This window comes from Glossina fuscipes, unplaced genomic scaffold (assembly GCF_014805625.2).
Source record: "Glossina fuscipes isolate IAEA_lab_2018 unplaced genomic scaffold, Yale_Gfus_2 2, whole genome shotgun sequence".
Classification (NCBI taxonomy): domain Eukaryota; kingdom Metazoa; phylum Arthropoda; class Insecta; order Diptera; family Glossinidae; genus Glossina; species Glossina fuscipes.
Genome location: NW_023998416.1, coordinates 32,984,846 through 33,006,707, shown reverse-complemented (window position 1 = coordinate 33,006,707; position 21,862 = coordinate 32,984,846). Strand labels below are relative to the sequence as shown.

At 34.4% G+C, this 21,862-nt stretch overlaps 2 protein-coding genes across 2 annotated transcripts in view; both read right to left on the bottom strand.

Moving 5' to 3' along the window:
* The window catches only part of LOC119633303 (probable serine/threonine-protein kinase cdc7), a 153,780-nt gene extending 142,698 nt beyond the window's left edge, over nucleotides 1–11,082 (bottom strand). Inside the window, exon 1 of the mRNA XM_038026796.1 lies at nucleotides 7,499–11,082. Coding sequence (XP_037882724.1) covers nucleotides 7,499–9,421 — 1,923 coding nt within the window. The 5' untranslated portion in view covers nucleotides 9,422–11,082. The remainder of the gene's footprint in view (nucleotides 1–7,498) is intronic.
* Nucleotides 11,083–20,213: 9,131 nt separating this feature from the next.
* Nucleotides 20,214–21,467, bottom strand: LOC119633997 (protein DDI1 homolog 2-like). Its single transcript, XM_038027891.1, has one exon. It carries the CDS (start codon nucleotides 21,369–21,371, stop codon nucleotides 20,214–20,216), a length of 1,158 nt encoding a protein of 385 aa, XP_037883819.1. The 5' UTR covers nucleotides 21,372–21,467.
* Nucleotides 21,468–21,862: the final 395 nt, after the last annotated feature.

Below are 21,862 nucleotides of genomic sequence, written 5' to 3'. Positions count from 1 at the left end.
AGTTGATTATGACTCACCTTTTGCATGATATTCGCTTGATCAATCGGTTGTGTATGTAGATCTAAGTCTCAGATCCCATAACAATGCCTTTCGTGATCGATTCATACTTGGTGTGAAATTCGCCGCAGATGCCTGGCAGGGTGTTACCAATTTAGAAAAAAAATATTTCTGATATTTGATGTACCCAGTAAAAGGAAATAAGCTCTAAGATTAGAGTAGGCTACGCCACAGTCATGAATTGACCAGATAGTTAGTCTGTCTATTAATTCCCGAAGTAATTTCGACAGAAAATGAATAGAAAATAAAAATTTGGTATTCAATATTAAAGAATACCATGGAGGGGATGGCGTGAGCTTGCATGTGTGCAATAGCATAACGTCTAGAAGGCCTTCAGAGCTCTTAACAGCGCCCAATTTGCTGCTTCAAAGCGTTTAAAAGCTTTGCAGTGTGCGTGATAGGCGGTTGTCGGTTCTTGAATCAAACGAATTTTGTTAGCGCAAAAATGCAAACCTTTCATGAGTATATCCCGTACAGGGCTTTTCGAAGTATGCGGGCGGACGGATTCTCAACAACGCTCTCACAAACTGCTTCAATGCTGTTGAAGAACGGTCAGAGTGTTTAAAATGCTAATTGATCCAAACTCTGTACATGTTTATATGAATATGTTCGCAATTTATCGCACAGTACTCAAATTTTGAAGAGAATGCAAATCTTTTAATTTATCGAATTTGAATCCGAAGAATGAAGACATACATTACTTCGACTATCATAGGGGGGACCGAATGTTAACAAGGAATGCTATTTGTTCGTTTTCGCGAAGCTTTTCGCCAAATTGAAATGGAAAAGTCTTACTATCTTACATTTGATCATAGCATTATACTTGCTTAAAAAATACATACATTCTTGAAGTCGATTTACCCATTTACCCATCTGCTATCTCTTTAATATCTGAAATTTTGGGATGCAACCATGAAACTGTACATTTTTCTTGAACACTCAAAACAAAAACAAAATGCAAGCCAGTGCTATTGCGCTATAGGCGGGTCTTTTGATCAATTGACTCTGTTTTCAATACCGACCTGCTATGCCTATAGCATAATATTGGGGAATGTTTTTAGCAGGCATTACAGTAGCGGACAGACGGACATACTTAGATCGATTCAGATTTTGATACTGTTCAATATACTTTACACGGACCCTGCGCATAAAAAGGACAAACTACATTGGCGGTACTATGTTATTTGAAACATAGGAAAAATCTACAATAAGAAAATAAAAGATCTGATAAGTATAGCATAGTATTGTTTTTCGCTGCTTAAAGCGATTTTAAAAAGTATTTTAAAATGTGCTATAATTTATTTAGCGGCGAAGGCTCTAGCAGATTTCCGATGAAAATATTTGATATTATTAACTACGAAAGTATAAAATTATTGATCTGAAAAGCTATCTGCCAACGATATGTTACTTTCTTGTTGCCTTTCAATCAATTATAAATTAATATTGACATTTATTTATTTTTATTAAAAATGCACTTTGATCGGGAAAAAAGAAAATGGTTTTAACCAAAAGTTAATAAACTTACATACATTTATTGCGCCATTAAATTTCACAAACCTGAATTAAAAGGGATCTATTTATTCTCTTTCCTTTCCCCTCATTACCTATCGAAGAGACAGAAAATAGTGCATCAGCGAAAAGCCGGAGAGTCTTCAAAGAAGAAATGCATTTAATACATACGATCGTGCTATCAAGCAACGACAACGGTGACTATATGTTCAATGTTTATGATGATGGCGCCACAATATTTCCATTAATGTCAACAACAACAATAAGCAAAGCAATTAAGTCATTGATCTGAAAGTTTTAGTTTAGTTAAGCTGCATGTATATACATATGTTTGCTGTACTATGTTGATAGTTGTTTGTGTACTTCTAGTTATAGTTAAATTATATTAAGACACAGAAAATTGCTGCTTTTTATAAATATATAAATGTATATGTGTATAAAAATGTATCAAGACATATAATAAGTAATTTTTTGCCGTAACGTCGCACAAAATCGCGGGTTGTAAGTTTTTTTTTAACCTACAACGCTTGTGCTAAATATATTGTTTGTTGTAAAACAGGGGAAGGTATTCGTCATAATTTCGTGGAAAAATGTACATTTTAAAATTTTAATTATGAAGCCATCCGCGTAATGACTTTTTTAGGCAACGTCAAAATCCCTTTGCTATCAAAGTGCTATACTTGCTACTTCAGGGCGCCGTTTTTACTACACTAAAGTAGGCTAAACACAAGTACTTACAAAACGATTACTCGTCTCGATTACACTCGTCTCATTTTCTTTTTTACATTGTACATCTCTTTTTTTACATTGTACTATTTTCTTTGCTGTAGGTTCCTTACGGCTTGTAATAGTAGCAATGCGAGGCAAATGAAATACATTTTAAACCTCGTAGAGTTTGGTCGTCGTGCCGTTGTGAGCAACCGAGTTTGACTGGGATTAAGAGCGACCTGCTTCATCATGACATTCCTCTTCCGATTAATTTCTCTGAAATTCTAGTGAATCCGTCTGCCTTTGCAAACATTGCTGATGATTAGTTTGTTTCTTTTCCCTTGAGTTGCTTGCTATGATCAGCGATGACCATCGCCTGTGACTAGCAGTAGTAACTGTGGTGTGAACCAAAGAGAGATCAAAATTTTCATAGACATCGTGGAGGCCTGCCAAACATGATATATTTATATTGTTAGCTGTGTAATTCACTTTTTAGGACTCAGTATCAGTACTCCCCTTAGCAATGAGTTTCGTATGTTTTCGTAAAATTTGGTAAATTTTTTTGAATTTACTAAAATAGCATTGTTACGTTGAATTTCTGTTTGTACGAAGCTCTCTCTAAATAATTTCACATTGTTTAACTTCTTGACGACGTCATGCCAGGCTGCTGCATATCGTCCACTCTCTGCAAATTTGATTAATTCCTCTTAAGCATCTATTCGACCTGAACTGTCAGAAAAGAGGGTGCACGGCCGAGTATGTAAAGATCGCAGCTTCTAAGTTGTCCCGTAAGTGGTGTGTGCCGCCTCGAAACTTTGTGCGGTTTTGACCTCACTTCGTCGTAGCTATAGTAAGCGCTCTGTTGGGAAATGTTATCAATGGAGCACACGCTCACTAGGGTGCTGGCACTCCCTATATCTGCTTCTTTCCCTATTTCTTTCTGATCATTTATTCATTCACCTATTCGGTATTCACTACTGGCTACAATGTGCTTCCAACCGTTCACTCTTAAGGCTGAATGCTTCAATTACGCAATTACAGAGAAGATCATTGATCAAGAGCACAGCAAAGTAAACAGTTTTTTAGAATATTTTTCGGCTTGAAGTACTAATAAGTAAACCTAGGTCTAAGACTGATTGGTTGATTGCTCATATTATAAACAAAAAAAAAAACCAACAAATTATTTTATTCACCAAAGAAAATGTAATTCTTTTTATTGAAAGAACACTGATCTGTAGAATATTTTATAAACAAACTTTCAAAGGTAGCTGTTAAGTTAAAGTCGGTCTTGCTTACTGCAATAGCTAATATGCTCTGCTTTTTTTTGAATAAAACTCCAAAAAAAGAAAAATGATTTAATACTTTTTAGATTATTTTATATAATAGATTACACGCATTATATAGAGCACGTTTGGGTGCAAAGAGTAGAGACACCAATGCTTCCACTTTAACAAAGTGTCAGTTATCAATAATATAAATGTGGGAAAAATCGCTCTAATTATAATTTTTAAACCGAAAATCATAGAAATATTTTCTAAACATTTTGCTATGAACGAATGATATATGTGCTTAAATATGTTCGTTACTCTAATTTCGATGGAATGGCAACGGAAATGCCATTATAATCGTTACTGATTGTATTTGTTTAAAACTTAAAATAAATATACATTTTTATTTTTGTATTTTATTTTTTATTTAATTTTATTTTCATATTTTTCTATATAAGAATGTTCTCAATTGCAAATGATGTATATGCCAATGCTTGTGCATCTCTTTATTGGAATATCTCTGATTTGACCCATTTGTTGTGCTTTGCTGTCGTTTGGTTTATGGATATTTTAGACTTTTGTATGCGAATTTATATTCACGTTCGTATATACGCGGGCAAACGAAACTTGAATTTGTTTTTTAAGCATTTACGTAATTTATGTTCTTTAAATTGTTTTTAATTAACAAACATACTTTAATTGCAACCCTCTGCGAGTGTGTGCATAAGCGCGCAAGCATATCTGCTTTAAGAGGCAAACGTGTGCGAGTAGAGAAAAATTCCGAGTTTAATTCATGCTTTTGGCAGACATCATCCATACCGTAACATTGAATGCGTAAAACATGAAAATAGTTGAGTTAAAGTTAACGTTAATCGAGTGTGGCGAACACGCGAAAGGAGTAACAAATTGATTTTCTTTTCATTTCGCTTTAAAAAGCAGTTCTTTCCTCTTTAATATTGATTTACAGTTAATTTGACTGCTGACTGATTAAGGGGACACAACTAATTACATTAAATGACAAGAGAGAAGAAAGTTTTCCAACTATGACTGTATGCATCATATTTGCCTACTCTAACTAACGAACTAACGGAGAAATGCTTGGAAATATTTAAAACATTTCTGAGTTTGGAAATCAATCTTGAAGAATGTTGCTCTCTTGAAGAACTTACCGCCTGTTTAATGCAAGTGCATAGACAATCGAAAAAGCATCGCATTGGCAATCATTGTAAATTTAGAAGGCATTGCATCTGAATGCTTAGTTGAAAGCTCAACTAAAGACGATTGGCCTCGATGCTTTCACGTGTGACGTCATTTAGACTAGAATGATAACTGGAAATTTAAAATTTCTTTTCACATACGACTAACATTCTTACTTTAGACAATCACAATAATTACAACTCATATAAATTGTTTTTTTTTTTTGTTTGTGATGTGACCAATCGCTCAGGGGATGTCAACTACTCCCGGTCAGAGAGAAATGAGGAAAGAGCTAGAAATAGGTTGATCGTAGCCACCACTTGGTGGGCAGTTGTTGTTGTTGTTAGCTGCAACCAACCTAAGCCCTAGCGCATGGGAGATGTGAACGGACGAACTGACGCTGACTTGGTAGTCAAGATTTTTACCTTCTCGGTACTCAGGCGAATATTATAAGAATTTTCATTACTTCAGTCCCTGTTTCCACAAAGAATTATGTTAGTAAATAAAAAATTTCCGCTTATTGTCAGCGATGATGTAAGTCCATCCTGACTAATGTATCGTCGCGTTTTTCGTACACTAATGCGAAAATTTTCCTTATATGAACGTATTTAATGAGTAATTTGGTTTTTATACGCTATACTACTTGCGATGCACGTGCACAGATTGCGCGATTGTATGCAGCATCCAGAACGACTTGAGACGGATTCATCTTTTACTATATGAACCGATTAAGAGTCACTTTCTCAATCGATACAGGCGTATGTGTCCCTCCATCCGCCTTTTCTTTTCTGTTTTCGTTGCAATTTTTGAAATATTTTTATGAAATTTAATACACTCACGTATTTTGGCCCAACGTAACAACTTTTTGTAAAAAGTTTTTATATGAACAACGATTAACAGCGTTTTTCGTGTCAAACTTTTTAATTATTTTACCATCTTCATGTGGTTAATTTATAAGTGTATGAATTTGTTATAGAACTACTATTGATTGGGACCGCATTGCTTTTGTAATTAGGTGCGTATTAAATTTCTTTCATGTATTATTTGACTGAGGAACCGTTTTCGGTGGTATTTTTTGTAGTAGCTCTTAGCAAACGATCGATAGGGCTTTTCTATGCCTGAAGCAATAATGATTTGTTCACTGATGATTCACAATATATTCTTGCAATCGCGTAAAGAATAACAAAACATGATCTTATTATGGACTCACATAAGCTAAGGAAAAAATTCCTTGTTGGCTAAGAAATAAAAGTAACCTTTTTAACATTTCAATCATATGAGTTCTTGCCATCTTCTTCGACATTTAATAGTCTGCGGCACGTAGTTAGACTGTCGATGATCAAACCACACGCAATATATATATGTGCCCGTAGTGCAATGAATTTAGTGCATTGTTGGTTCAATGAATTCAAAAATGAATGAATTTGAAAAAGCGAACGGAAATCAGAAATGTTTTCTTTCTTTTGTGATCCTTTTTGCTCTTGGAAGTGGAAGGAGCAAAAGCAAAGGAAACAGGGAGCGAATAAGCAGTATAATAGCAACTATAGTGAATGCTCCGTAGATGAAAGCATAGCGCTTACACTCACTTGTGTTTTGCCTCTCAACTTAGAAATGTGTATATGCGTAATATAAATATACGTTTAGCTTCTAGGGTGCGAACAACACCGCGAAACTTGACGCAAAAAATGGACAAACAGAAGTTGACATAGCTCCGATGCGTGCGGTCGGATGTTACAAGCGAAAGCGTGCATTTAATATACTCCCAGCTTTGCAACAACAAACAAAAAAACGTAAAGACTTTCAACTAACTAAATGCAGAAGTAAATGAACTGGACTCGTTTTCCCTGCAACTTCCGAAAAAACGAAAAAAATTGCTCTGAATTTCCATATGTAATTCTTTCGCACAAGATGTTCTCGTCGTCTCATTTAAGCAGAAAAAAGTTTAAAAATAGTACTGTACGAATATCTATATATATATATGTCCATATATATATCAGCACGTTCACCACAACCGCCCTAACGTAATAATCAGCCACTCAAGACTATGTCATCGTTCACATGTGCATAAAGATCAGAGAGTGCAGCAATAACAACAAATTGTCAAAGATAAGAAAAAAATAAAACAATTATGTATTTAAATGAAAGAAAATATAAACAAAAGTGCAAATAAGAAAAAAAAAAACGAAGGAATTGTTATTCAACATGAAACATTAAAATGTCAACAATGAATTATTTGCGAACGTTTTTCCATATCTACGTATGTGCGTTGGCATGTGTGAACATCGAACAGAATGTTCTGTTTGTACAGAAGCTCCAAAACAACTCTACACTAAAAATGTTGATTCATATAAAATGCACACACATAGACATACAATTTTGAATGAAAACTTATTTACATATCGCACTGTCGTTATATACACACATGTATATGTGTTTTTCTCTATCAAAGAGCCAAAAAAAGAAAGCGAAAACGTGCCTGTCCTACGAAAACAAACAACACCGAAGCGGTCAATGTTGAGATTATACCTTATTTCTCTTCATTTTCTTGTTTTCTTACTTTTTTTTTTTTTTCCAATATTCTTTTATACCTTTCTTTCCTCGGGGTTGTTGAACAAAAGTGAACGTTTTGTAATATATAATACGTACGTACATACATAAAAAAAGCTGGTTGTAGAACTTGAATTGCAAGGTGGAAGTATAAAAATCTGTTCTTCTTTCCTTTTTCTATTTTTTTTTTTTTTTTTTTTTGTCTTACTTACATCATCAAGTATTTGACGTTTGGCTGCCGTGTTGTATGCGGAGGAGGACGTGTAGGAGGATGCTTGCGATATTGGAAATTTGTTATTATTATTATTAACTGGATTTACATTTTTAGTGTTAACGTTAAAACCACTTGAATGTCTTGTTCGTAATGCTTGCATTGCTCGCTGATGTTGCAATTGTTTACGATAATGTTCATGTTCTATTTTATTCCATTTCTCATCAGAAAATTTACTATCATCGTCATTATCTTCGCTGTCATCTTCAATGTCTTTATCGCTGCCGCTGCTGCTGCTATCAATGCGATTATTTTCACTGTCTTCACCTTCACTATTGTTTTTATTGTTATCGTTATTACTCTCTTCACCAAAGTTATCCTCCAAATGGCTATGTTGTTGTTGTTGCTTAAAGTTGTATCTTGGGTGGTTAGATGAACGGTACAAATCTCTTAAAGGATTTGTATAACGTTTAACAGATATTTTTTTAGATTCTGGTACAGATTTTAAATATTTTTTAACACTTTTTTTTTGCTGCTCTTCACCCGAATCTTCGTATGAATAGTCAGCATCATCGCTATTATTATTATCGTTGTCGTTATGCTCTTCATTATGCGAATTCTCATTAAAAACTTTACTTTTCAAATCTTCCAAATTATTTTCATCATTATCCAAAATATTTAAAGGCAAGGAAAATCTTAATTGTGACTCATCCGGGGTCTTCTCAAGCTGTTGTTCTTTCTCGCTGATTAAATGCTTCTTTAGAAACTCAGCCTTCTTATGATTACTATGTCTTAAGTGCGGAGCATTTGTGGTTGGTGTCCACGATGGCAGAGAGTGTTTAACATATAAACTCTCACGATCAAATAAACGTTGAGAAGTTTTATTTTCATTTCTAATAATATCATCGTTATTATCATTATCGTCGTCATCATTAACAACGACGTCAAGTTCAATGCCAGAGTGCGGTTTAACAGAAGGCATTAGTTGAGTTTTTGTTGTTGTTGTTGTTGCTGTTGCTGTTGCTGTATTAGTTTCCGTGAAGTTTACAATTGTTGTTTTAGGATAAAGAGAATTCCAACGTTGATATCGTTGATGACGCATTAGTGGCCAAAGACGTTGCTGTTGGTGATGATTCTCATGCCTTATATGATGATCGTATTTACTTAATGGCACATGCAATTGCTCTTGTTGTAACAAATGTTGTTCGTGACGTCTATGATGAGTTGGAGACGACTCTTGCAAGGCTGCTTGTATCTGCTGGTAACGCAAACGTCTGCTATTACTGGTTAATGCTGGTGATGAAGATGACGATGATGATGATGATGATGATGATGATGATGATGATGATGCATCTTCAGTAAGACGTTTAAAGTCATTAACCGCTTGCTCTATACGTTGCTTATAGTGCTCTTGATGTCGCAAAGCATGATGTTGCCGCATTTCTAGGACTTCTGTCTTACCAATTGTGGCACCATGAAAATCATTAGCACTATTCCTATCACCTTCTTCTGCACTCACACCATTGCCATGAACGGCGGCAGAAGTGTCTAATATAGCTTTGTCAAGATCATGGTCATGGTCATTGATGTTGTTGTGCTTGTTGTTATTGCTTGTATTGTTTTTGTTATTTTTATTATTGCCACCAACATCATCAACTTCATAGTTATGGTCGCTGTTCTCATTGTCATCGTTCGCACTTGAGTTCACCTCAGCAGCAACTGGAGACCATAAAAACATCATACAGCCTGAAAACAGCAATAGCACAAACAGCATAAACTTTGTCGATCCATAGAATGGCGTGTTAGAATGCCACCTCCTTCTCTTGCGTGTTTTAATGCGATCATCGTCATCATCATCAACCACAAATCGTCGTGGTAGTGTTGTTGTACATATACGCCTAATAGAATTCTGGGCGTTTGCCATATTCGTCGTTTTTTATTACTTGTACAGTTTCAATGTGCTGTGAAAAGTGTCGCTGTGAATTCTTTTCTTATTTTTTTTTTTTTTTTTTTTTGCTTCTTTGCTTCTCAAGAATTTTTTTGCCCTCTTACACTGGTTACGTTTAGTTTTTTTTACGATTTAATGAAAATTTATGAGCTCATCATTTACATTGTGAGCTTCACTGAACCTTTTATAAGTTCAACGCACACTGATGTCAAATTTCTAATACATACCGATATAAGCATTTTTACTTATGTATCTCTATATAAATATATACATGTATATGCATATATTTATATATTTATATATATATATATATATATATTTCTTATATTTTTGCTTCTTTTTTTTTTATCTAGTTTGATTTCTTCAGTTTACACACTCCTCCACAAAGTATGCGCCTATCAATAAGCTCGTAAAAAAAGTTATTGCAAAATCTTAAATTTTCTCAAAAGGTAAACATTATAACCGCACACACATTTGCAATCGCCAACGAACATACGACCACGTACGTAAAAAAAAAAAAATTTTCTCACACACAAAAATTATTTAGTAGCAGCGACGGCCGCGACGATAACGTCGACGAAATGACAAGTGTTTCTCGATGCCAAAATGAAAACGCGCACAATAGCCGCGAGACTCCAAAAAAAAAAAAAGAAAAACAAAAAAACCGGCAAAAGCAACAATCTTAAAGAAATCGTGAATAACTGAGGCACTATTTGTCACAAATCCAAGAAGTAAGTTGACAGTTTACAATAATTAATACAAGCAAGCTTTAGAGAATGTGTCTGTGGTTAAGAGGCTAACGAGACGCGCACCTTGTTTCCGTTTGCTTGCTTTTTAAATCACCATTAAATGTTAAGCAAATTTTCGGGCGCTAAGTAACACCAACGCCGTTAACATATTTTTAATGGCATCTTTTTATTTTAATATTATTATTATTATCATTAATTAATTATCTTAGAACATTTTTTATCAAACGAAATTCTCTTTTCATATCACTCATTAATACTTCGAATTTATTCCTTCTCTTTTTGCATCACTGCGATCTATTCTAGAGCTCTGAAGCTCTTATCTAATATCAATTACGTACAACTTTACGAATATTCATGCAGAACAGAAATTGTAATAATCTTTTATGTATTTATTTTTATTTTTGCCAAAGGCCCAACTTTTCACTTGTATTTTTTTTTTTTTTTGAAGCACAATACACTATACATGCGTTGCTAAATAACCGCACAGTTCGAACATTTTAAATCGTAACTAGTGAACTGCTGGCGAAGGAAATCCCTAAATCACTGTTACGCGTGCACTCACTAACTAAGTGTTCGCCGTAAACAACGTTTAGGCGTTTTTATAATAGCGATTTTTTTCTATAAGTTATTTGAAACGCACGCATACATCTGCTTTTCGCGCTCAGAGGTTTTTAATTAATTCTTTCTTACTTTACATAAAATGCAATAAATTAATGTTTATTGTTATTCAAAAATTCTTATTTAATTCATTCATTTATTACTTTTATTCATTCTGCCTGTTACCGTATACGTGTTAATATGGAATTGAAACGTATACCATACACTTTGAAAGAAGTTACGTATATTATTTTCCGACAAAAATTCACACATCTTAACCGCTTGAAGAGAAAAAAAGAACTAAACTTTTTTTGAAAATTTTCACAATTTTCTTGCTTGCTTATGTTGTTGCTCCCCATACTCGTTTGTATTTTACATGCGCAAAATTTTCTCTGGCAACATGTTCCTACGCACATCGTATACAAACAATGCTAACGCTAAACAAAGCGCTTTACGTTAAACAATAATAAAAAACCGGAATATGTACAAAAAACCAAAACAAAAATCAGCTGTTTTATGTTGTGTTTACCTTTTGATAAAATGAAATGGAAAGAAGTAATATATTGCCCCCATTGCTCCCCCATTTCAACCGAAACGATTGCAATGAATTTGAAGAGCAAACGTGTATACAAACATTTTGCAATTTTAACATCATATGTTTAGCTACATTCAAGTACAAGTCACTATAAATTGTAATTATAATGAGAATTTTTACAAACAAATAAGAATTAAAATGCGATTCTTTAATAAATTTTCATTTCATTTTTGGTATATATTGTATATTCATAAAATTGTACACCTTTGCTAACCAGTGTGCAACTTGAAAAAGCCTGCCGGAGCGTCTTTTAGATTCCAATGAGGTCAGTTGTCCTTATCTTTGACGTTATTGAACACGACCTTTTGAGCATCTTTATATTCCATAGCGCTGTTGGCACAGGGTGCATTAAGTTCGTGCCGATGGTTGCAATACCCAGAAGGATTTGGGATACACTCGCTTATTATTATAGCTATCAACATAGAAGCCAATCTAAGCTTGTCCGTCCGTCCGGTCATCCGTCCGTCTGATGTCTGTCAATATATTCTTGTGTCCAGGTCGCAATTTTTGCAATATTTTGATGAAATACGGTACACTGACGATACGATACACAACGATAATCACTATTGAAAATGACTCGGATCGAACCACTTTTTTGATCACTCGTCATATAAAGCCCTACTTTCCTAAGTCCTCAAAATAATACTTATTGTAATTTTTAATAATAGCATTTCGACATCCTAAATTGATGTGAAAACTTTAGATCGCATGGGGCAATATTTTGAATCCCTTGGTATATAGCCCTTCTTGCATAAACTGAATTTTTATATGGTAAAAAGGTCTAATTTCCAATATTTTATGAAGAAAAATTGTCCTCAGCGGAGAATGAAAATCGCTGAGACCTATTTATATAGGGCTATCAACAGAACAAAGCCTTCTCTGGCGACAAAGCCTAATTTATGGTTTCTTATGCTGGCAGCATCTGCAAAATAATGAAATCTTTATCAAGCAAATCAAGTTCGCTGAGTAGAGACCACGTTGAGGTTTGAAAATTCTTCAATCTATCAAAGGTGTCATGAAAATTATGCTTTTTATTTTACCTAAAAATAATGCATATTTTTTATTGTATTGTAAATTAGATGAGATGGTGGAGGGTAACTTTTGGTCGACTTTGCCCGACTATATCACTCTTACTTGTTTTAAGAACGAAAAAAAAAATCTCAAAGAGACGAGTCTTCAGAACAAAATCTATGAAGCTGTTATGTTGCGCTGCGAAGTGATGGAAAATTTGGCAGTTTTTAGGCGCGGCTGCCATTCTTTTCATATGCAAAACATTAGTAAAAATCACACCACATTTCGCTGATGAAACATTTCCTTCTTCCAAGGCTTGTATTGCTCTGATGATAAAATTTTTAACTGAAAAGCACTATTGTTTGATTTTTTCCACATCTGCATAGAGGGGGACCGACAGATTTCAAATAATTTTCAGTATATTTTAAGCCTTTCTTTCATTAACTCTTTATCATCGAGTATCGTTACCAAAGATTTTTCTTAAGATTTCCAATGCATCGCTGCTGTTAATTCCCTTTTAATGCAAGGCAAAAAAAAACGCTCCGATGAAAAAATCACCGAATCCACCGTAGGTAGGTTATGCTCATTTGTTTCGTTAATACAAAGCAATCAGCGAAGATGGCTGTACATTAACAACACACATAAAAGTAATCGATACGTGGCGGGCAATTTTAAAGTTCTCATTGCTTTTTGATGCATAGATTAGAAGCAAAAAGGTAACCATTAAATTACCTTCCAAGCAAAGTAACCCAAATGCATTGCGAATTTATATTAACCATAAGCAACGAACGAATATATCGCAGATTAAAGTAAAAGTAAAACGTCCTCCTCTACAAGATTCATTTTATTGTTTCAGACTGATAAGAAATATTATGAAAAATACAAAAAATATTTTCAGTTCTTCTGAAACTGTATTCTACTTGCATATAAAACGCGTTCTTTTGTATCTCCCAATGTATGATGAGAGAGCACTTACACATTGCGTTCGTAATGTCGAGAAAAATACATCAAAACAAAAGTCTTGATAGTACATAGATTTTTAATCTGCTCAATGCTTAAAGTCGCTTTCGTCTTATCGGTGTGCACGATGTTCATGACGATTTAACAGACAAATTTCAATGAAACTCTTTAAACATTTTGAAGTAAAAATGTACTCGTTTCATAGCTTCGCTCTTTGAACTTCCATTAAAGTGCAGGAATTGTCTCGTGTACTTACCCATTGAGGCAAAATTGCAAAAATGTGAATACCAAAATGAAATTTCGCGTTTAATTGCCGTCCGCAGACCAAGTTGGAAAATAGACTTCATCACTTCGGAAACAGATCCACAATATCCCGAAAGTTACTAATTACTAATACAAAATGTAGGCGAATATTCTTATTTCTTATCTATCTTTCCTTTTTGGGGTAACTATTCTTAATGGACGTATTAACGTATTTGCGTGCCTAGCTTTGCTTAAAAGAGCAAAATTTTTAAATCGATCCCAAGAGTGTTTGTCATTTCGCTCAGCTTCGCCGCCCAAACTGAGAATAGTTCTAACCAGTTTGAACACATACCCACCCACGTCTACTCAACTATTATGTGTGGTGCACTTCACCAATGCAAAGTCTCTAGATGCGTCTACCCTTTCACAACTAGTTTACGATATTCTTGTTGCTTGAAATTGTCGCCAGAATGTTTTCAATAATCTCGTAAGACTGTTCGTAAACTTGTTTTCGAACTCCTATTGCAAGCACCTAAACAGTGATGAAAATAGGAGATGAAAAGGAATTGGTATCTTTGGGAGAACTTTGCATTAGGATAGTTTCAATAAAAAGTTTGAATACAGGACAGTTCTCGATAAAAGTTAAACGGAAAGTTAATTGACCTTAACTTTCATTTAACAGCAAACAGATTTCACGACATCAGTTTCGGCATTGAAGTTTAATTCTAGATTTCTAGATTTAACTATTAATGATCAAAAAATCGCTATAAGTAAAACTAATACCTAGCAAATGATAGGTTTATGAACACCAAACAAGTGAACTTCAAGTTGAGAAAAACTTGTTTGCCAATAAACATTCAGTGGTTTCAAGAAACAGACACTCATCAAAAATGTATGAAGGGTGTCCCAAAATAGAAACACAGACTTTATTTTTGTTTTATAATTATAATTCAGTTATTAAACATATATCATAATGTATACGGGAAAGGGTCGAATAGTATGTCGGGCAAATGACCTCCACGCCTTTGCTGGCACGTATGCATTCTTTTAGGGGAAATTTTTCGTGACCATATTCTATTCGTATGGCTGAGTTACGTCGATGCAGCGTTGCTTCTCCTCCTTCAATACAAGTGCGGTTGTGCGATTGTGCGTTGACCTGTGCCTTCGAATAACCCTAAATTAATATTTCGACTATATTTTGTAGGAAATTTGGGAACAGCGACCGCTAAACTCTCATTACTTTCGAAATATTGTTCAGCAATGAAAATGCGTTGCCAACACTTTACCCCATATATCGCGGCAAATTCTTGAGCAAAATTTGGGATACCCTATGTATATTTTACAAAGTCTCCCACTTTTATGCAATTGATTCTATGGGTTAAACCTAAAGTAATTTTATCTGCAGAGTTTTGCCTAACACTAACGGTGTAGAATTTTTTATTCGGATTATTTAGCTTAACAGAGAGAAGACAAAGACGGGCGAGCTCTCACGATTGCAGTCATCATCATGGAAGAAAGTTGAGGAATTCTGCAATAGATGAGTAAATCATAATGCAAATATAGACAATGATTTACTATTGTTATGGCTGCTAGTTGTAATCTATCATGTATTTGAACTTAAGCGTGAGAGTTACATTGTTATTGATAATAATTTAATAATATAATAATTAATAAAAAAAAAAATATCTATACAAAAATTTAAAAAAATACGACATTGAGAAAACATTTTGAAAAAGCTGTGAACTTTAGTAGTAGTGTATATAAATTAAATTAATTTACGTGATTTTCCATTAAACGATATCTTCGTTGCTCTACAAAAGCAATAAAAAACAATCCCTTTTCTTTTAAACGTGGTTGCAGAAAGTTTCTAAAAGCCCAAGTCACTTAGTATGAAAATGATTGTTAGTTGGAGGACGGGTCGGCATCTATCTTATGGTCCCATATTGTACAATGCAGTTGTAGCATCCATAGTATCGTTCACAACTGTGCCGCAAGATAAGTTTTAATCTTATTGGCACTTACACTTTTACCAATTTTAATAATAAATATTATTGTATAATTGTATTTCCATTAATTATTGTTATTATTAATTAATAGTAAACTAAACTGAGGCAAAAAGGCAAATATTCGATCAGTGTAAAATTATAGTAAAATTTAGCCTTACGTCCAGCCAGCATTCTCTTTGTTTGTGAAACGACATTAAATTTTTCGCGCCGCGTAACACTTATTACAACAACAAATTTGCGCTATTGCAGCAAAATCGATAGCTAATAGTGATAAAAAAAACAAAGTTAAGAATTATAGGCACTTTTTAAAGCTCAAATGGTGCCATATTTTGACAAGTAGAAGCGTTAAAACAAACATAATCTCAAAAAAAAGAAAAAGAATACACTACATTGGTCATTCTTGATTAGACAAATCATCAAAGCTTTTACTCTCTCTAATTGGCGAGCAGTTCGAAGATATAGCGACCAACCGTTAAAGTATTGGTGAATTAAAAGTACCGTAAGCCACACGAGTTAGAACACGCTTCTGTTCATGGATTTTCACTTCAAAACAAAAACGAGATCGGATATTATTATTACTATTATTATTATTATAACTTTAGCCCGAGAATAAATTCTAAGATTAAAAGTCTTAGAGCACTAGCATCTAAGGCTTTCGACTTTATTAAAAACTCTACCGCACTTGAGATTTCAACTCACGACCATTGAATTGCTAGCCGGGACTCTTGCCTAAGCGGCCACTCAGGCGGATATAAGAGAGATCGGATATATTTCTGGACCGGTCGCAAAAACCGAGACAAAAAACCAAAGCTTGGTAAATACGGTGTGTTCAAATTCATAAAAATATCGCAAAAATAACGGTCTGTAGGTTGAACAAAATACCCGAAGACGGGCGGGCAGACGGACAAGTTTAGGTCAATTCAGAAAGTGATGCTGGATAGACCGGTACAATAAAAGGTGAACTTATCTGAAGCCGTCCTGGGTGTTGCATACATCCGCAAAAACCTAATATACCACTTGTACCACATGTGGGGCCGGGTATAATGACTGGCACTGTCTTTAAAAAAAATTGAATTCGCGCCGCCATAAACGCCTTTTTTTCTCTGTTACTTCCTAAATCTAATACTTCTCTTTACGAGAGTTTCATTTGACTTTTACACAGTCTTTTTTTACACGAATTTTCTTATTGAAGGTTCAATATTTATTAAAAATATTGAAGCATTCTAGAAAATATGCAGTTCTCAAGAAGACAGAGCTTTTTCGTATATTTTCCCTATTTATTCTATTAATCCTCATTTGGACTGATGTTTGGAACTTACTTACGGTATCACTGTTATTAGGCTCAATATTTTCTATAAACACACTAACATTTATTAAAAGCTTTTAAAGTCGTATGTCAATGCTACAAACAAAACTCCTGTCGATAGAACTGTCAGTTAAACATAATGATATGTATTTTCCTATCGATCTATAACTGTTTGTCGGTCGGCTGTCACTAATAAAAAAGTGATTTTTTTCTATATCCCCATCAGCGAAGGATGAGCATATATATTCATTTTGTCCAAACGTTTGCAACACCCAGTATGAAACATGATAGAGTATATATATACTTGATCAGCATCAAACTCTGAGTTGATCTAAGCATGTGCGACCTTTTGTCCGTCTGTATGAAGTCTTTTGTGTATCTTCTCCTGAGCGCAAAAAGTAAGCTCTCGACTTCAAATTTGGCAGAAACAGTGGAAAATCTTGCACGCAGGCTAGTACTGTAAATGGACCAAATCAGTCAAAGAACTCGCCCACAGCACAACGTAAACTGATAACATCTCTGTTTTTCAAAGGAAATGAAAAATTGGTTTTTTATAGCAAATAAATGTACAAAATTTTCAACACATATTATATGAGCGATGCTATGGCATTTGTGTACTAAAATGGAAAAAATTGACCATGCCTACACAATATTATTTTGTATCAAAATTTAATTATTTTTTCAATATCTTTATTCTGGTATTTGCGGTAAACATTCTCCCGTCAGCAAAAATGAAGAGATCGCCTACAAATTTGCAAAAGGATTCGAATTAACCTAAGCTTTTCAATGGACGCACCTACAACGCCCACATGCCGCTACGACAGAAACTTTTATTTTGGAAATAGAAGATATCAACTGTTCCCACTCCATAACATGGAGCATGAGAATTTCGTTCTTTTACTTCTTTTGTCTTTTTTTGTGGTTTTTTGTGGTGAACGGAGATGGGCATAAGAGATTCGGTTCCGACCGAATTAAATTCTCTTACTGGTTTTTTTCCAAATAATTCTGAGACAAATTATTTAAAGGCACGAACATTGATAAAAAAATAAAATTGATTAATGTCTCGCTGTTAAATACTTGTTGTTTGGTTCGTAGAAAGTGACTGTTTACACAACTTGAACTATGTTAACAAACAACCAATACAAGAAAGTAATCAAAAAGAAAAAAAAGAGAAAAATATTGAACATTTCATTTGAAACAAGTTGTCTACGTGTGTGGATAAGTGATTTTGGCTGAATATGCAGCAGTTACATGCATAAGTGTTACAATCGCTTGTCAAGTAAGCTAAAGTGGAAGAAGCGGCCTTATCATAGTAATTAGTCGATCATCGTCGTTCATCTCCTAATGCACTTGTAAATGGTTTTCTTAATGTTGACTGCACAACTACGATGCTTTCTTAACTGTACGATACTCAGGCGGATTTACAAGTGCGTATGCATTTGCATATACATAAACATATAGCGTGAAACGAATGTAAAAAAAGCATTTCTCTTAAAACTTTGTCCAAAGCACCTGTTGGGTTCAAACTAATTTCGTGCGTCTTCTCAACTTTTTGTATTTGTACTTATAATTCCGTACAGTACGGCAATTTGCCGTTGTGTCATCATTAAAGTCATCATCTTGAGTGCAGTGATAGAACAAGGAGGAGGAAATACAATGTTATATAAGTAAGTACAAAGTCAAAATGCCGACAACGATGCATATCGAAGCCTGATACCCATGCTTCAGCACATATGTATTTAATGAAATAATTGATATTGAACGTATGTGTGCGCACAACCCATGCATTGTGCATGCCATTCTATCATCATCATCATCATCATCAGTTCTTTATACAATATGTAAACAATCACATTCAGGATACATGTGCTTGCAATAATGCCCACCCATGTGGTGCTATGCTGTGCCGCTACCATAGCACTATTCAATCTAAGATGCAACCTCTGTTCAAGTTAAAGCAACTGCGGCAAAAGTTTAAATTAATTTTCTTAGGAATTTATTAGAATTTCAAGACCAAGCGTATATTTAAATAGAGAGGAACTGTGTAATGATTTGAAATGCATGTATTTTTACATATATATACGGAAAGAAGAGGAAGTAAAAGAAGCAAAAGAACTTTGCAACTATTATTTAATGCTTTCTTATGGATGGTGAATGACCTTGACAATTGTGAATGATAACATTACTATATATATATATATATATATATATTCACAGATATATCATTAAAATGTACACTGCATTGATGAAATGTACACTACATGGAGAACAACCACAAAATGCAAATTTTTAAGAGCAAAATATAAGATTTTTTTTTACATCATTTATAAGTTTGAGTAGGGAAAGAATTTGAATATTTGAACAAATCAAGGTTTTCGCAAATTGACTGCTCTTTATGTTAAAAGAGGACATAAAAAGTAAAAATATTGATACATACCCTACATAACTTCGTTTAATACAGTTATTCATTTAACGAACTTGCAAAATAAGACTTAATATGCGAAGTGATCGAAAGAGTGGGGAGTGTTTGTGTACCAAATTTCATCAAAATATTTCGAAAGTTTGCTCGTTGCGAGTTCAATTTACGAAAACAAGGCGGGCAGACGGACAGGCAAGCTTAGAATATGACTCTGATTTGGTTGTTGTAAAATAGCTGGGTTTACCTCAAGTCCTCTTTCTTGTAAAAAATTTCATACGAACGTTCTCAATGTAAACGAAGAAGAAAATAAAAATGATGCGGAGAGAATTTTTGGATTCTGGTCGTTCTCAGACACATGTCGATTGGTTTTTGATAATTTTCATAGACATTCGTTCACATTTTCTGAGAGACATTTTTAGTTTTGAGATTTTGAGAGTTTATGCTACAGGTGTATTTTCATGGTAGAGTATTTGGAACATATTGAAGACAATCCTGCGACAATAATAATGACAGAAAAGACATGTGATGGGAATGAGAGCAGTTTACCGTTTTAAAATTGTCCAATTAAAATAGATATGAATAAATTTATATTTGTGAAATTTTCAAATTTTAGTTCTATTTGCTTTTTATATACAAAAAAAAAAAAAACAATTTTATTTTATGACAGAATCATACATAAATTGGTATTATTATGGTTTGTTTTCTACTTCTCCTTTTAATTTTGCATTTTTTTTTTTTTTTCGTGTCTTATAAAATGCAATTTTAAACAATTGTTAATTTTTCGTTTACATGAATTTTCTTTGATTTGGCGGTTTACATTTAAATCTAAGCTTGAAAAATTAAGACCCAGTCAAGTTTTTAGGCTATGCGAACATTTTACAGTTAAAATTTCAATGATTTTGTCAAAAGGGCTGCTGTAGCTTTGTTCTTGTTGCCATTATGTTGACGCAGTTCGGTTATAACAATATCGCGCTTATAACCCATACGTACAAGATCGGTGACGTCGCTTTCACTGAAACTACCCCGATCGGGTATCGCATTTCCAGATTTATGCAGTTTATTGGTTTGTTCTCTTGCTTTTTGTACGGCGTGCGCTTCAGCGTCTTGTGTTGATATCTCCAAGGCCCTTAATTGATCTTCGGAACTATTGTTGAAACGAGCGAAGTCGGGCAATTCATTTTCACACAGAAATAGTGATTCGGTACCGGTCGTGCCAATGCGTAAAACAACGCGTTGCAAATCAATATTACACTGGTGTCTTTTGAGCATATCGAGACCCAATAGTACATCCATAGGCTGTTGTTCGAGCACTGAAAAACTCGACGCTAAATAATCGTTTTCAATTTGTAGCTGCACCATATGAATGCGTCCGATTATACGCTGAGTGCCTACGCCTTTGGCCACGCCATTCCATCTGGTATCAATTAAATGCGTTACATTGCAACGCTTTGCACATGTCGAACTCATAATTGTGGTCTGAGCTCCTGAGTCTACAAATGCTTTAACCGGGAAACCATTCACTTTGCAATTAACATAAAGCATTATTACGTTACAAAATATCTCAGGATTGTATTCTAGAGCGGCGGCCATATTTTCTTCGATATTTTTCTGCTTTATGTCTTCCTCAATTAGGCGCTGCCCTTCCTTATCGAAGGGATCGGCCCGCACCAATTGCATATGTTGGACATTCTGTCCTCTACATGTGTTAGCTTGATCGTGTAAAACAGTTTTAAATGTATCCAGATTACCTGAGAGCCCCGCTTCCACATTTTGAATGGCTCCTCTGTCAGTCGCATCGATGGAAGGTGGCCGTTCAAGTTGAACCTGCCCTAACATAACGCAATCGCCATCTTTAATACCAAAGAATTTCAGAGGTTTTTTATTGCCAAGTAATGGTTCACCATTGAAAACAACGAGCATCTGTTCGTTCCTCATAAGGGATTCAACTTCGCAGAACGCCTTAAAATCCTCCAATTCGAGGTCTTCAGAAACATCAAGACAGAAAATCTTATCGCTAAGTGTGCTAATAGTTATCTTCATTGTCGGGGATATCGAAAATAAATAGATTTACTCATACATATATATAGTTAATCAGGAAGCACTTGCAGTTCTGCGCCCAGTTCTTCGTTACTCAATCAACACCATTAGCTTTACATAACTTCTTGCCCTAGCGGCTTTTTATCCTACCCTAAAAAGAAAAAAGAAATAGTATAATATGTCGACAACGTTCGTGGCCAAAGTTACAAAACTATATACGAGTGGCTTAAATATAAATGAAATCAATTGCGAACAGGAAAAAAGGCTTGACGTTAACAGCTGATGAATAAAAATTAATAATATTATGATCTTTGAAAGCAAACTTATCAGATAAAAACTAACTCAATAATGGAACAGTGGAAAATTTGAAATTTTTTTCTCCTACATCGTGTATAGTTTTCACTTTCCGCTTCTTGAGGCATGTGAGTCGACGTTTGAGAAAGAAACATATGAAACCCCACGCCTGTCTTCGCGGTAAAGGTTCTTCCACAGAC

What these genes read in the sequence shown, in the direction of transcription:
- LOC119633997 (XM_038027891.1), bottom strand. Translation starts at nt 21,371, where the DNA reads ATGAAGATAACTATTAGCACACTTAGCGATAAGATTTTCTGTCTTGAT.